The sequence below is a fragment of the Leucopleurus acutus genome (genome assembly GCF_964270905.1).
Source record: "Leucopleurus acutus genome assembly, chromosome: 17".
In the NCBI taxonomy this organism is placed as follows: domain Eukaryota; kingdom Metazoa; phylum Chordata; class Mammalia; order Artiodactyla; family Delphinidae; genus Leucopleurus; species Leucopleurus acutus.
The window spans coordinates 48,838,628-48,855,203 of NC_139159.1; the positions used below are offsets into that span (position 1 = coordinate 48,838,628).

Genomic DNA, 16,576 nt, shown 5'->3' on the forward strand with positions numbered 1-16,576 from the left:
CTCAGCTCCTACATGAGGTCTGGTTGGCCATGAGACACCTACCTTAGCTGACATTCAGCCCCTTTTTCCTACATTCATGGCCTCTGTGCTGGAGGCAAGGCCAAGGACAGCAGCAACAACACCTTGATCTGAATTGGCTTTGAGGCCATGGGCTCTGTATCATGTCAGTTTTCCTACAGACTCTTCTCCAGCCTGAGAGGCCCTGAGAGGGGAGAGGGGCATGTTAATTTCCCACTGAAGAGGAACTTGCCTCAGTTTCTCCTTCTGGTGCACCTAATGTTGAGACTAGAATTTATAGCTCCAGTTGTGAGGAAGGAGAGGAGGTAAGAAAGTGAAGGCCATGAGGGGAAAGTTAGCCCACATGTAGACCAAGGATGCTTCCGGACACGGCTTGGGGTCCAGCAGACCCTCTCATCCCCGCTTTCACAAACCCTGCTTCCTTGTGCCTGGAGAGCAGAAACCACACCCAGGAGGTGGCCAGCACAGCATCTGGGCCCTCACTCGGGCACGGGTTCAGCTGGAGCAGCAGTTTAGGCATGGAAACCTCATGTCCCAGACCATCATATCACATCAGCAACGTTCTTGAATGCCAAGCTAGAGTAACACAAAAGTCACCTGATATAGGACCCACTCCACGGGGAGGGATTCATAAATTACTAAATTCACTTGTGCAAAGTGCCCCCAGGGCATATCAATGGGATGGGACTGCGCCCTCAACACCCCTTCCCCACCCTAAACAAGGATATGAACAGTCGACCACTCTATCATCCTTCACGTCGTAAGCCACTTTATTCCAGTCCCTTGAACATCACAGGCTGGCCTGATTTCTGACAGAACAGACTCCATTTCCAGAGGTCCCTCAACACAGCAATGACAATGAACAGCCCAGCACAGGAGTGACATAAGCTTTTAGGCATTCAGCCTTCTGGGTGCTGTCAAGTCCCTTGGCCACACTCGAGTGCATTGGATCAGACATACAAAGGTCTTCCTGGGAAGGAGGAGAATGAGAAAACAACCCTCAAGAAAATACAGACAGAGTCAATGGCAGGCAAGGATGAGGACTAGTTTCCGCTTTGTTTTCTTAACAGCTGGAGACACGCTCCCCTGCATCTCACTCCAGCTCCAGGTTCTAGGGAACGGAGTGCGTCTGGCTCAGTAAGATGTCATGACTGAGGACAGAGCCCAGGCGGGCTTTCCCCAACATTAACTGACTCCGCCATCTAAGGAGAACTAAAGGAGGAATTAGGTCTTCAATCAAGAGCGGGAGAAAGTGGGAGGCAGCTCCTGAACATCACCTACAGAGGTGCCGGGTCCCCTTGCCACTGTGCACGCCGCGTCTTAGGTTAATTCCCTAGTTTTCAAAACCAGATTTTACCACTTGGCCAATGGAGGGACTCAGCAAGTCTCACAGTATAGAACCACTATAAAAAAAACTGACACTCAGAGGAAGATGAAGATTATTTTACTGAGTCCAGGTCTCAAAATTTCACCCTGCCAAGTTGGTTCGTTTTGGTCAACCATACAAATTCAGATTTTTACTGTCAGTTTAAATGGAATCGAGTAATACTCAGGAATCTAGAGGTTAGAAATGGGCTCAGCATCATTTTCCTCATGGTTATAAGTTTATCCTTCTGTGGTTCATGGTCTGCAGGAAGTAGCTGGGCCGCAGCCAAGGAGACCTCTCTGCCTTCTCTTGGGGCAGGGTCTCCCCGTCTACATCCTTGAGCGTTTGGACTTCCCCATACCTACTGCTTGTGAAAATATGACTTACCTGAGACCAGCAACTTGTACTCTTACCTTTCAATTCAAATTAGGATGTATGAGGTCATCAGACCAAACTGCAACTCAAATTTGTACTGTCACTTCTGTAAATAGAAATTTGCATTCAGAGAACAAGATGATGCAAGATACTTTTGGATTCCCAAGGGTGGGTCTTGGAAATCACAGACACACTTGCCTATGCCTTCTTCAGGATGAACCAGATGATGCCCAGCCTCTAACCTCTGACTCTTTTCAGGGCCGCTAGAGGCATGGAAAAGTCAACATTCCAGCTATGGCTTCCTAACCATCCATGTGGATTGAAGCACTGGGAAGTCCCGAGAATTTATGCTATTTGGGGTGGGGGTGGGAACAGCTACAGAATATTATCTGCTCAGAAAAGCACCGCACCTCTGATCCAGGACTGTCAACGGGCTGCTGGGCTGGGTGGGCAAACCCACATCTCTAATAAATATGAACCTTCTGGGGCTCCAGTTGACACATCCCACTCAAACTTGCCCCACTTCTATTGCCTAGGCACTACCACTGGAAAAGCATTCAAAACTAAGGTTGGGCCCTGGTCATGGTTACTTTGTACTTTTCTGGAATATATAAAATATACCTGTTGATTGGTGCATTTGTGCAAAGACGGATATGACTTTAAAATAAGACACAGACATTCATTATAGCTGGCTTACTTCACAACAAGCTACTAAAAACAGTCTCCTGTAATAAGATTGTATTAGTGCTCACTAAACATGCATTTCATTTAAACAAGGCAAAACACTTAATTTCGTCTGTAATACCCAGTATTTTATATACAGCGATCTTTTTTTTTTTTTTTAAACTACAATAGGCAACAAGATGGGTCTGGCTTTGAAATATAAATTACCATGTGTGTTTAATTTCCAGAGAAACTCATCTTAGCTCAACTCGTGTAAACCTGGGAAGAAATAGCTGAGCCATCTTTTTCCTCTCCTCTATGAATTTACCTTGAAATGTTCACAGCTTAGAAACTAAAGCCTGCTGGGGAAGAGGATGGGGTGGGCCTCCAGGCGGGAATCCCCCAGGCCCCTTTAATAGCCTGGCCCCGGAGGATTCCTGGTCCCTGGGCAATCAAGCATCTGGTGCCACCACCCCTAGGGCATGTGTCACTCCAGACCCAGGTGGGGAATTTTGTTTTCCAAACAGGGCCCTTAAGCTTGCAATAGAATCACTGGACTGGATTGTTTTCTCTTCTCTTCTCTTGCCTCCCCCAGTCTTCAGTTTTAGAACACAGACTTTCGAATCAAAGGGAAAGTAATAATAATAACGATGAAAAATCGTCAGAACAATGAACACCACAAAGTCTGTGCACGGCAGCACTGTTCATGCTCTCCACAAGCGCGGGGGGCTCTAGACATTCCCATGAAGCGTCCACGACAAAAGAAGCTGCAGGCGGCACGGAGGGAGGTGCATCCGACCACACGAGGAACAGCATCACCGTCAATATTGTTTGGCCAAAAAAAAAAATTTTTTTGTTAAAAAGTAAACTCCAAAGGGAACACAAGCAGCTCTACAGTTGGTGGGACTTCCGGCTCAGAAGTGGCCGGCGCTGCTGGGGTCGCACTGCAGGAGGCGCACTATGGACGGGTCGCTCTTGGCCCCTCGGATGAACTCTTCCAGGGAGAGTTTTCCTAGAAAGCAAGAGGACCGGTGAGTGGCGGCTGGCGGCCGCCGCACAGACGTAGGCTTCCCGCTGCACCTTGGGGCCGGCGGCGGCGGCGGCCCACCTCTTCCCGGGGTCTCACACCTGCCGTGAGGCCCACCTTCCGTCTCTCCGAGCTGAGACCCCGGGGCTCGTTGAGCATCGCACAGCGCAGCACGCGGCCTCCTGAGAGCTCTGTGTGCACGGCCCTGGGCTGCGGGGCTGCTGGGTGGCCGTGACGTGGGCCCTGCCCTCGTGGCCCCTCCAGCTGCAGGCGCCCCAGAGGGACTCGGTGTCTGTGGATCAGATGGCGCCTTTCAGAGACTGAGCTGGGCTCCTGCAGCGCCAAGGCCGTCCCCACGGGCTCGCTGGGCCCTCTGGGCTCCTCAGGGTCACTTGGCTACACCTACGTTTGCATGTGGGCAGAGGGGCCCGAAGAGACATCTGGGGAGAGGGCCCCTTCTTTGGGCCAAGGTGTGAGGACGGCTGCCCTTCCATCCAGGCGAGGGCTGTGTGCTCCGAGAAGCAGAGAGGTGCCGCGGGGGTCCCTCCCGTCAATCAGGGCACTTTCCTCCTACCTCAATGGGCTGGACGGGGGAGACTGGCTGCCTGGGATTCCACTCCTCCTCGATGTCTTTCTCCTTCTTGCCCAAGCTAGAGTATGTATCAAATTCCCTTCGGGAAGTTTCCTCGGTCATACTGTTGGTGGGGAGGCAAAGCTTCCCCCGCTTTCTTGTTGCGGCAGGGTAAACCCTGCATTCAGCGTATGTGTCCACTCCCTCGGGCTAACTACCCGCGTGCTCCCGGATTGGCTTCCCAGCTAACCTGCTGGGGGCCCAGACTTTTCTCTTCAAGTCAGCCGCCAGGGGTTAGATGCAAAGAGCTTCTCCAAGAGGAATCTAACAGCGGGAGGGTCTAGATGAGGACCTTGCTCCGGTGTGGCGTCCCGCCTTGGGGTCCAGAAGCCCTGAGCCAAAGCACCAAGTCTCCTGGTTGGGTGGAGCCTGACCCCCTGCAGACTGAAAGCCCCTCCCAGTACGGCTCCCACTCCGCCCCCCACCCCGACCCCCGCCCTTTTTTTTTTTTTTTTTAAAACCCAAGGCTTTCCCTTAGGAAAGCACAGGGCTTTTAGCAACGAGATGCATTTGGGGAATGCCGACCCCGTCAGGGCTCTGTGACCCCACTGTGGCCGAGTCCCAGAGCACAGGGTCTCATTTCTCGCAGTGAGCGTTCGATCCTGCAGTGTTTGGGTCTTCTCCCATCTTTCAGCCCTATTCTGAAGAGGAGGCTGGGCCTCGGGCAGCAGACAAGCCCACCTGTGCTCCCCTGGAGCATCAGCAAAATGTGCAGTTTAATGTCAGCGAGTTTACTATTCTATTAAAAGAATCCCATGTGTTTAGTCTTTGCAAAACCAACTATTCGCTGTGAATCAAGGCACATAGAGAAACAGGATGTAATGGCACCTTTGTGGAGAAACAAAGCAAACAGATTGGCCTGTACGCTGCAAACCTGGATTCTCAGGCAGCCGGTGCCCCAGAGGGCACAGGGATAGAAACTGAGGCTCGCTCTGCGACAAAGCCTCCGTCGGGGGCACATGACTGCGTTTGCTCCTCACTGACAAGAACTGCTGGGGACGCCCAGCAGAACAGGCAAGCCGGAAATAAAAGCAAGAGCTGTAGATGACTCAGGGCTTATTATGGACCAAGCTCTGTGTCAGCACTCTAAACTCAGATATTACATCTAACTAGGGTTGCCAGATTTAGCAAATAAAATACAGGATGCCCAGCTAACTTTCAGTTTCAAATAAACAACAATTTTGTAAGTATGTCCCAAATATTGAATAGGGCATACTTATATTGAAAAGTCATTTGTTATTTGTCCAAAAATTAAATTTAATTGTGCCTCCTGTATTCTGTCTGGCAATCCAACACCTAAAATCCACCGTTCTTGGGTTTGAAATCCATCTCTCCTTTCATCTTGGTTTGCTCTGCATCCCCTTGTTGGATTTGAATTGTGGGTGGCTCCCTCAGGGTGGAATCTGCTGGCCACCTCACCCGCCAACAGCTGAGGGGTCCCACTTGGCTCCAGGACACCCAACACCTTGGAGCATGCACACGAAACCCCAACAAAGCCCCCTGGGCAGGCTGGGGTGAAAGCTACTAGGGTCTGGGTGCATAACAAGCCCCTCCCCACTTTCTGATTCGCTGGCCTGCAGGATCCAGCCGCCATCTTCCCCCTACAGGGAGAAAGCAGGATAAGCCACTTTCACAAAGGGCCTCGAGCCAGGTCCTTATGGCCAATATCTTGACCTCTAGTGGAATTTCCCTGCCCGGACACCCCAGCCCCTCCAGCAGCCCCCGCTCTGAGCAAAGCAAAGCAAAGCAGCCATGGCCTCCTACCATCTCTATTGGTGTCCATCTGGCGGAAGATCTTCTCTGTCCTCTTCTCTGGGGTCGACTCATCTTCAGGCATTTTCATTACAGAGGAGACCATCTTATAGATTGCCTGGGGACAGAAGCAACATGGCGTGAGACAGAAACATGGTTTGTTTTCGCACACAATGGCCCTATTATTAAACCTCCCAAATACAGGGTTGAAGGGAATGCCTCCCATCACACAGCGACCCAGCTCTGCTCCTGACCATCTGTTGTCGTAGAAGAGAGACGTGCAGTTGCTGGTGAGGGCAGCCAGGCCAGCAGAGCTTGTCCAGCGGCAAGAACCTTCAGGAGCGACAACTGGCAGGAAGACCCACTAGGCCCCCCGTGTCTCTAACTTATGTGCTTATGAATCCCCTGGGAACCTTGTGAAAACGCAGAAGCTGATTGAGTAGGGTGGGCTGGGGAGATGGGGGGCTTGAGAGTCTGCATTTCTAATGAGGTGCCTGTGTGCTGCTGCTGCTGTTCTGAGGTCCCTGCTCTCAGGCTGTAGGTGACATTCCTCAGGCCAGAGACAGGTCAGGGTCTACTGTGGTCTCTCCCTGGGTCCCTCAAGGGTGACAAACACTGATGGTCTGTAAGGGCCTGCCCTCCTCTTCTCCTGGGCAGACATTACCAATCCATCCCAGTGCTCTTTCTCCTTGTATGTGGCAATCATCTCACATTCCTTCTCAGCTAGCTGCCAGGTATCCCCGGGATGGGAACAATCTGCCGTCCAAGTTTTGGAAGAAATAAGTATAAAGTCTCAGCTTGAGATCAGCTGGGTACATCAGAAATCTGATGGGCAAAAGAGGGTTCTACTGAAAAGGTTCTGCGAACAGTACTGAAACTATCTCCCCTACCGTGGACCCCCCATGGTACCCAGCAAGCGCCTGGAAGGCCTCAGTGGTCAAATGTTGTTTTTATTTTGGAAGCATAATGTAAAGTCATTGTTTTTATCCCCAGACCATGGTTCTGGTACTCAGATTCACTTGGGGAAAATTAGCCCTGGGAAGGAGTTTTAGAAAAAGTAGATTTTGCCAGAGGGTGGGCGGAGGAATCTGGAAAGTTCTGGAACTTGGGATGTAGTGGAAGGAGAGAAAGGAAGGCAGCTGAAGGAAAGTAGTCTCCAAAGGGGAAATGTGGAAACAAAAAGGGTTGCAAAAAGAGATAAAGACTTAACTTCTCCACTTTACAGTCTCGTTCAGGATCAACTCTGCCTCAAGTTCCTAAAATATTCTGGAGAAAATGGGGGTAAATATTATAATCTCCGTTGACAAAATAGGAGTGAAAAATGGACTCACCCAGTGTGTTGACTCTTGGGCTGATCCCACCCCATTAGGGACCCCTCAGGCCAGGCTCCCCAAGTCTGACTTGAACCCACCCAGATTCCTCGCTGAACTGGAGCTGCCTCCACGGTGATTCTGTCTGGGAGGAAGGGCAAACTGGGAGTCATGGCTCTGTCTGGGATGATGGGTGTCACTGGGGTACATAAGCTTGGCCACAGTCAGCTGTCCCAAGAGACGCTCACTGAAGTGTGCTCCAGAGGCGAGAGGTGAGCCATACTCTGTCTTCCTCCTGGATCCCTATTGCTGTCCCCTCCAGCCCAGGACTACACTACCATCTGTGCTGGGGTTATAGCGCCATGCGCCAAGCCGCTGGGGACACCTGACTCCTTGGGGGAGCTAGAAAAGGCCATAGAGTTAGAGACTTTTTTACAAATGGGAAACAGAGGTGCTGAACTTCCAGGGCCACGTGAATACTTAGTAACAAGAGTGGAAAGCAGGACGCTCTCCACACCACCATGTTTTGAGGTCCAGCGCCCTCTCCTCAGCTTTCTCTGCTCCGACACGGAAGCTTTTCTGTAACTCTTGACTCAAAGAGGAATCGGCGGCACCAACTGATAAACACACACACACACACACACACCCCTCACACGGATTTCAGACTTACACAATCTAAATATTTTGTGAATTCATAAGCCCAGGAATCTTAGAACAACAACAACAAAACAGTATCTAGATATCAGCGGCCCACTAAATCACAAGTACACCTCTTGAAAGGCTTAAGAGCTGGTACATTTCAGGAGTTGTACAGGTGATGTGGGAGGGGCACTTATGGACAAATAATAAGTTTACTTTGGCTAGAAGTCTTAAGGATGCTGTGTAATCAACCTTCTTTGGGGCTGCGTTGCTCCTTCCCCAAATCTGTTCTGGCCTCGGTAAGGTCCCATAGTAGCAAGTAAAACCCACTGGTCTGGAACACTCCTTGGAACTCTCAGCCTCTAAGAGTTGAGGTTCATGAAATTCTCCTTCTTGGGATTCTGAAGGAAGTCAACTGTGTAATAATCTAGGGATTATTCTCTTAATACTCTGGTTGAACAAATGAACGAAAGACCAAGCAAACAGATGAATGTGTGTTTGAAAACAAGGCCCTTACACCCAACAGAAAGTCTTCAGGCATTTAGTCTTTAGCTGTTAGACTAAAGGAATAGGGCTGGGGCAGAGAAATGAGGATAGGTTAGTTCAAAACAACAACAACAAAACACCCATAAATAAAAACAGAACAAAAATGAAGAAAGTCAGGATCCCCTTATATGAGGATATTTGCAAACGAGGCTTCTGGAATTGGGCAAGAGATGTAACGTCTGAGTATACTGAGGGGTTGAGGAGGAAGTGCAAGCACCTTTAAGATGCTCACGTTTCCAGATGGCTCTTTCATAGCACTCAGACTAGACTGTTTTTGTTCGTTTTTTTTTTTTTTTGCGGTACGCAGGCCTCTCACTGCCGTGGCCTCTCCCGTTGCAGAGCATGGGCTCCGGACGCGCAACCTCAGCGGCTATGGCTCACGGACCCAGCCGCTCCGCGGCATGTGGGATCCTCCCGGATCGGGGCACGAACCCGTGTCCCCTGCATCGGCAGGCGGACTCTCAACCACTGCGCCACCAGGGAAGCCCCATTTGTTTGTTTTTAATGTGCATCAGCTCACAGAAAGGGATTAGTGGATTATTTACAAAACCAGGTCTATGAACATGGATGGTACTAGAGCAGTGAGCAAAGAGATGAGGTGACAAGCCCCAGGGGTCCCAATGTAAGTAAGTGGGTGACAGCCCTGCAAAACCTCAGTGGGGAATCACCTGTCCCTTTGCCCCTCTCTCATGGCCTCAGCAAGCCAGCACTGATTGTATTAGACCTGGGACTCCACAGCGCAGGGAGAGAAAAGACACAACTCCAGACAGCAATCTGAAACAAATCGTGTCTTTTATTAACCCCAGTTCCCCACACCCCTCCCCCAAATTTAATGGGATTAAACCATGGAGAGGCCAGGCTACTTCCCTACTTTATTTTTAGCAATGTCAATGAGAGGCCCAGCAGGGACATCCTGTTTTTAATTAAACTTGAAGAGCCCTATTCTTGTCTCTGGGTAAATACAACCGCTATGGGACACCCAGGAACCCAGCTCTGGTTCTGCCCTAGGCAGGCTTAGGACAGCACCACCTGCGGCCAGGGGAATTACCAGCTTCCTCTTGACATACATATATATATATATATATATATATATATATATATATATATATATGTATATATATATGATTTTTCTTTTTCCCTCTGAATGAACCACCTCTCGGAATGTTGGAAAGGAAGGGCTCATGTCTGAACTGATAAACGTTGTGGGATTAACTAAGGGCAGGCACAATTCCAAGAGCTAAAGTTCACTCTTCTCTCTGAAGGAAACCAGACTGGCTTTTCATCAGAAGATGTAGGGTCTTCCAACAGGACACCCAAGGCCCCATGACAACCTACCAAGGGTAAAAGAAGTTAAGCAGTATAGGGTTGTTCTTAGATTATCGATAAAGAAAAGCATCCTGCTTAGAAGGATATTACATACCAGGAAAGGAGGGTAGAGAGAGGCCATGAGAATCTTTCTTGGAAATACTCTCAAAATGGGGTCAATATCTATGTATCTAGAACAGCGTAAGCACTTTCTTGTTTAGAGCTAGAAGAATACAGTAAGTCAGTAAATCCATAATGTTCTCCTGAAGTGCTGTAGACACGTTCACAGGCAGGGAGAGGATGGGGGGAGAATAAGGGCCCTACCCCTTTTTCAACCAAAGCAGCTCCGTTCTTATATTAGTTTTCACAGAAGATTTTACTTGAAACTCATTATTGCCCAGGCCCCTGCCCCCACTCATGTTTGTTTGTTTCTTGGTAAACAGTCCTACCACCCACCATCCTGTAATCAAGTCAAAGACATCTTTAATACTGCTCTAACCACCCGTCTCCACATGCAGGCAGTCAACTAGACCTATCAAATCTGCCTCCTTCATATTTTTCTAAATTTATCATTCTTGCCCATTCCTCAGCCACTGTCTTGTTTCAGGTAAGTGGTGGTACCCATCATTTTTAGATATGGGCAGTTACTATTTATTTCATTCTTATATAAAGTGCTGTGCAAAGGTTGCTTCCAGCAGCCCCTTCCAAAGATCCCGTTCACTCTCCTAAAAAGACATTCTGGAGCTGCTGCGGTTTAGGACTTCACATTTTAGGGGGCAATACTGAGTTTGTTTTTGGAATGTTTGACTGTGAGGTACCAGTGCAATGTCTTAGTGGAGATGTCCATTAACAGCTGGACATAGCAGAGGTGAAGATCTGGAGGTACTCTGTTTCTTCATCCATAAAATGGGGCTAATAAGGTTATTGTGAGGATTAAATGAGAAAATGCACATGTACCAGGTTGACTAGTGTCCTGCAAAAGTTCATGTTCACCCAGAACCTCTGAATGTGACCTTATTTGGAAATAGGGTCTTTGCGGACGTCATCAAGTTAAAATGAGATCATACTGGATTTGGGCAGGCCCTAATCCAATGATGTGTTCGTATAAGAAGAAGGAAATTTGGACACAGTCACACAGGGAAAATGTCACATGATGATAGGAGAGATGTGGGCCCAAAACACCAAGGATCGCCAGCCACCACCGGAAGCTAAGAGACAGTCATGGAGCAGATCCCCCCAGGAGTCTCTGGAAGGAACCAGCCTTGCCCACACCTTGACTTTGGACTTTTGGCCTCTGGAACTGTGATAGAATACATTTTTGTTGTTTGAAACTGCCCAGTTTATGGTAATTTGTTACAGCAACCCTAGGAAACTAATACAGTGTGGAAAATACTTAACACTATGCCTGGCCCATACAAGCACTGAGAAGATGACTTCCCAGAACTAATGAAAGGAAAAGAAGGCTGAGGCTGGACCTCTGCTTGGGAATATCCTTGTTTAGGAAACAGGAGAAGGAAGAATAGTCCACAAAGTAGACGGAGGGCACAGCCGAGTGGGGGGCCTTTGGGTAGCAGGCACTCACTTGTGTTGCTAGATGCCTAACTTCAACTCTTAAACTATAATGTGGCTTGTCACGATAAGATTAATCCCCAGATAAAAAAGGGATAAGCCAAACACAACTGATAAACAAACACTAAGGTTAGTTCTTAGAGAAAGTCACTAACCTGGGCAACTGCTTTAAAGAATTTTCTCCAGGAGAGAAATCCAAGTTGCATTCTGGAGTAACATCTGTGGTCCACACTCATAATTGAGAATTAGGCAAGGGTTTGCAGCTGAATTCCCAGGGGCCATATCAAGATGGCCTAGAAGCTTTCACCACAACACCATCCACCCCCTGCCTTCTTTTTCACCATCAGAAGAGCACAGTATTTCAGGTCTCCAAGGCATATATCCAAGTGACACCAATTTAGAAAGATCTTTGGGAGAAAAAAATGCCACTCAGGAAGTGGTTTTAGAAAGAACGTAACCAAGTCTTTCTGGTCCTGATTTTGATCCGTCATGGCACAAATACTCACAAGCTGGTTGTCTGAACTGGTCACAGCTGGTGCTCTTGAGACCAGGTCAGATTAATTTGTGAGTCTGTCTGGTGTTTGTGGACAGCAAACCTTTGCACGGCTAACACCATAGTCTCCCTTCCTCTTCATCTGGTTGCTGTATGGATACATATGCCTTATTCTGATGAGTGAATCAGGAAAAAAAATTCCCATATTGCTAAAAGAAACAAACAAAAAAATGAAGTCTTCTGTGATGCGCTGCCAGCATAAGCCCAACCTCCTTCCTTTAGTTTTCATTCATTCAAAGGGTGTGAAGATGTAGACTGAGGGTGTTATGAAGTTTACTCTGCCTTATCAAAAGTGCTAATTAACCTTGAATCACAACTAGGAGGGAGAGTCTGATTCTAAGACAACACGTATTTGAACACCAACTACTTTAAAGCAATCATTACCATCCAAGGAATGAATATGCTAACTAGAAATTATTGCAACCTGGTCATTAAAGTGAGTTCCCTGAGAACTGCTAAAGGCAACACCGTGTTAGCCTATATATTCCTTTCGGAAAGTCTCTAGCAGGACTTGAGAACAAGTCCAGACCGGCTGTGCCCCAAAAGTCCTGCATGAAGTGCACCTATGGGCTCAGGGCAACAGCTCGGAGTTGGGGAATTCCTGGTGCCAACCACATTCTCTCCTGGAAAGGTGATCTTTCTGTTACTTAAATCCCGTAAGCATCAGAGCAGCCCAGAAGTTTTAGCTTATTCCCAGCTGGGATGGTGTTTGGTAGGAAACACAACAGCTGAAGAAGCCTGGGAACTCCTAAAGTCATCTGCACAAGAATATCTCTTCTGTGAGTTCCACCAACTGGAGGTTTAGCTGGGTTACCTCCCTTTGTTTTGTGAACACACATTTATACGACTAGGTAAACTTAACTTAAAACTTAATGGGAAGACTCTGGGAGGGCTCACACCAAGGAGTACTTCCCAGAACTTCTGCTGCCAGTGTCTGAAACAGAGCCACCCCCCGCCTCTGCAGGACACCCTCCAACATTAGCAGACATTGAGGAGCTGCCAGGGTTCCTATTGAATTTCCTGAACACAGTGGGCCAGCCAGTGGCCGTGGGGTCCAGAGTGGTGCACGAGGAGAGGGGATTAAGAGTGCTGCTTAAAGGAGCTCCAGAGACGGGGGCGAGCCGCAACGATCAGCAAGGACCCCAGAGACAGGCATGAGATGCTAAGGCTGCTGCTGCCGCCACCAAGAAGCCTGTGTGCGAGCACAGGTCACTATCCACACCTCCCTTCCGGGGAGCCTGTGCAGCCCACCACTGCCAGGGTCCCAGGGTCAAGGGACAACTTCCCCGGAAGAACGCACGGGGCACCTCAGGTCTCTGCCGCCGCAGGCTCGCCCCACACTCCATGCCCCTCCCTCCCCCCTGGCCTGAGTGAGCCAGAGCCCACGAATCAGCTGCTCCTTTAACCCTGTCCTGTCTGAGCGAAGAACAGACGCCCTCCGTCGACGTACACGCAGAGGCAGGGCCAAATCCAAAGCTGAACCCTGGGAGCTGTGCGAACAAAGAAGAGAAAGGTAAATCTCTCCCAGCAGCCTCAGAAGCAGCGGATTAAACATCCACAATCAACCTGAGGTACCCTGCATCTGTGGAATACATGAATAGACAACGAATCATCCCAAATTGTGGAGGTGGACTTTGAGAGGAAGATTTATTATTTTTTCCCCTTTTCCTCTTTTTGTGATTTGAGCCGTGTGGATGAAAGGCTCTTGGTGCTGTAGCCAGGAGTTAGTGCTGTGCCTCTGAGGTGGGAGAGCCAACTTCAGGACACTGGTCCACAAAAGAACTCGCAGCTCCACGTAATATCAAACGGCGAAAATCTCCCAGAGATCTCCATCTCAACACCAACACCCAGCTGCACTCAACGACCAGCAAGCTACAGTGCTGGACACCCTATGCCAAACAACTAGCAAGACAGGAACACAACCCCACCCATTAGCAGAGAGGCTGCCTGAAATCATAATAAGGCCACAGACACCCCAAAACACACCACCAGACGTGGACGTGCCCACCAGAAAGACAAGATCCAGCCTCATCCACCAGAACACAGGCACTAGTCCCCTCCACCAGGAAGCCTACATGACCCACTGAACCAACTTTAGCCACTGGGGACAGACACCAAAAACAACAGGAACTACGAACCTGCAGCCTGCATAAAGGAGACCCCAAACACAGTAAGATAAGCAAAATGAGAAGACAGAAAAACACACAGCAGATGAAGGAGCAAGGTAAAAACCCAGCAGACCTAACAAATGAAGAGGAAATAGGCAGTCTACCTGAAAAAGAATTCAGAATAATGATAGTAAAGATGATCCAAAATCTTGAAAATAGAATGGAGAAAATACAAGAAACGTTTAACAAGGACCTAGAAGAACTAAAGATGAAACAATCAAAGATGAACAACACAATAAATGAAATTAAAAATACTCTAGAGGGATCAATAGCAGAATAACTGAGGCAGAAGAACGGATAAGTGACCTGGAAGATAAAATAGTAGAAATAACTACTGCAGAGCAGAATAAAGAAAAAAGAATGAAAAGAACTGAGGACAGTCTCAGAGGCCTCTGGGACAACATTAAACACACCAACATTCGAATTATAGGGGTCCCAGAAGAATAAGAGAAAAAGAAAGGGACTGAGAAAATATTTGAAGAGATTATAGTTGAAAACTTCTCTAATATTGGAAAGGAAATAGTTAATAAAGTCCAGGAAGCACAGAGAGTCCCATACAGGATAAATCCAAGGAGAAACACGCCAAGACACATATTAATTAAACTGTCAAAAATTAAATACAAAGAAAACATATTAAAAGCAGCAAGGGAAAAAACAACAAATAACACACAAGGGAATCCCCATAAGGTTAACAGCTGATCTGTCAGCAGAAACTCTGCAAGCCAGAAGGGACTGGCAGGACATATTTAAAGTGATGAAGGAGAAAAACCTACAACCAAGACTACTCTACCCAGCAAGGATCTCATTCAGATTTGATGTAGAAATTAAAACCTTTACAGACAAGCAAAAGCTGAGAGAGTTCAGCACCACCAAACCAGCTTTACAACAAATGCTAAAGGAACTTCTCTAGGCAAGAAACACAAGACAAGGAAAAGACCTACAATAACAAACCCAAAACAATTAAGAAAAGGGGAATAGGAACATACATATCGATAAGTACCTTAAATGTAAATGGATTAAATTCTCCCACCAAAAGACACAGACTGGCTGAATGGATACAAAAACAAGACCCATATATAAGCTGTCTACAAGAGACCCACTTCAGACCTAGGGACACATACAGACTGAAAGTGAGGGGATGGAAAAAGATATTCCATGCAAATGGAAATCAGAAGAAAGCTGGAGTAGCAATTCTCATATCAGACAAAATAGACTTTAAAATAAAGACTGTTACAAGAGACAAAGAAGGAAACAACATAATGATCAAGGGATCGATCCAAGAAAATATAACAATTGTAAATATTTATGCACCCAACATAGGAGTACCTCAATACATAAGGCAAATGCTAACAGCCATAAAAGGGGAAATCGACAGTAACACATTCATAGTAGGGGACTTTAACACCCCACTTTCACCAATGGACAGATCACCCAAAATGAAAATAAATAAGGAAACACGAGCTTTAAATGATACATTAAACAAGATGGACTTAATTGATATTTATAGGACATTCCATCCAAAAACAACAGAATACACATATTTCTCAAATGCTCATGGAACATTCTCCAGGATAGATCATATCTTGGGTCACAAATCAAGCCTTGGTAAATTTAAGAAAATTGAAATTGTATCAAGTATCTTTTCCAACCACAATGCTATGAGACTAGATATCAATTACAGGAAAAGATCTGTAAAAAATACAAACACATGGAGGCTAAACAATACACTACTTAATAACGAAGTGATCACTGAAGAAATCAAAGAGGAAATCAAAAAATACCTAGAAACAAATGACAATGGAGACACGATGACCCAAAATCTATGCGATGCAGCAAAAGAAATTCTAAGAGGGAAGTTTATAGCAATACAATCCTACCTTAAGAAACAGGAAACATCTCGAATAAACTACCTAACCTTGCACCTAAAACAATTAGAGAAAGAAGAATAAAACAACCCCACAGTTAGCAGAAGGAAAGAAATCACAAAGATCAGATCAGAAATAAATGAAAAAGAAATAAAGGAAATGATAGCAAAGATCAATAAAACTAAAAGCTAGTTCTTTGAGAAGATAAAAAAAATTGGTAAAACCATTAGCCAGACTCATCAAGAAAAAAAGGGAGAAGACTCAAATCAACAGAATTAGAAATGAAAAAGGAACAGTAACAACTGACACTGCAGAAATACAAAAGATTATAAGAGATTACTACAAGCAACTCTATGCCAATAAAATAGACAACCTGGAAGAAATGGACAAATTCTTAGAAATGCGCAACCTGCCAAGACTGAATCAGGAAGAAATAGAAAATATGAACAGACCAACCACAAGCACTGAAATTGAAACTGTGATTCAAAATCTTCCAACAAACAAAAGCCCAAGACCAGATGGCTTCACAGGTGAATTCTATCAACCATTTAGAGAAGAGCTAACACCCATCCTTCTCAAACTCTTCCAAAATATAGTAGAGGGAGGAACACTCCCAAACTCATTCTACGAGGCCACCATCACCCTGATACCAAAGCCAGACAAGGATGTCACAAAGAAAGAAAACTACAGGCCAATATCACTGACGAACATAGATGCAAAAATCCTCAACAAAATACTAGCAAACAGAATCCAACAGCACATTAAAAGGATCACACACCATGATCAAGT

General features: G+C 46.8%; 1 protein-coding gene across 3 annotated transcripts in view; it reads right to left on the minus strand.

Moving 5' to 3' along the window:
* Positions 1-2,121: 2,121 nt before the first annotated feature.
* NCALD (neurocalcin delta) overlaps positions 2,122-16,576 on the minus strand; it is a 430,664-nt gene continuing 416,209 nt past the window's right edge. For all 3 annotated transcript variants that reach the window (XM_082858803.1, XM_082858804.1, XM_082858805.1), the window contains 2 exons: positions 5,845-5,950; positions 2,122-3,434 (listed from right to left, as the gene is read on the minus strand). In XM_082858803.1, the coding sequence (XP_082714929.1) occupies positions 3,337-3,434; positions 5,845-5,950 (204 nt within the window). In that variant the 3' untranslated portion in view covers positions 2,122-3,336. The remainder of the gene's footprint in view (positions 3,435-5,844; positions 5,951-16,576) is intronic.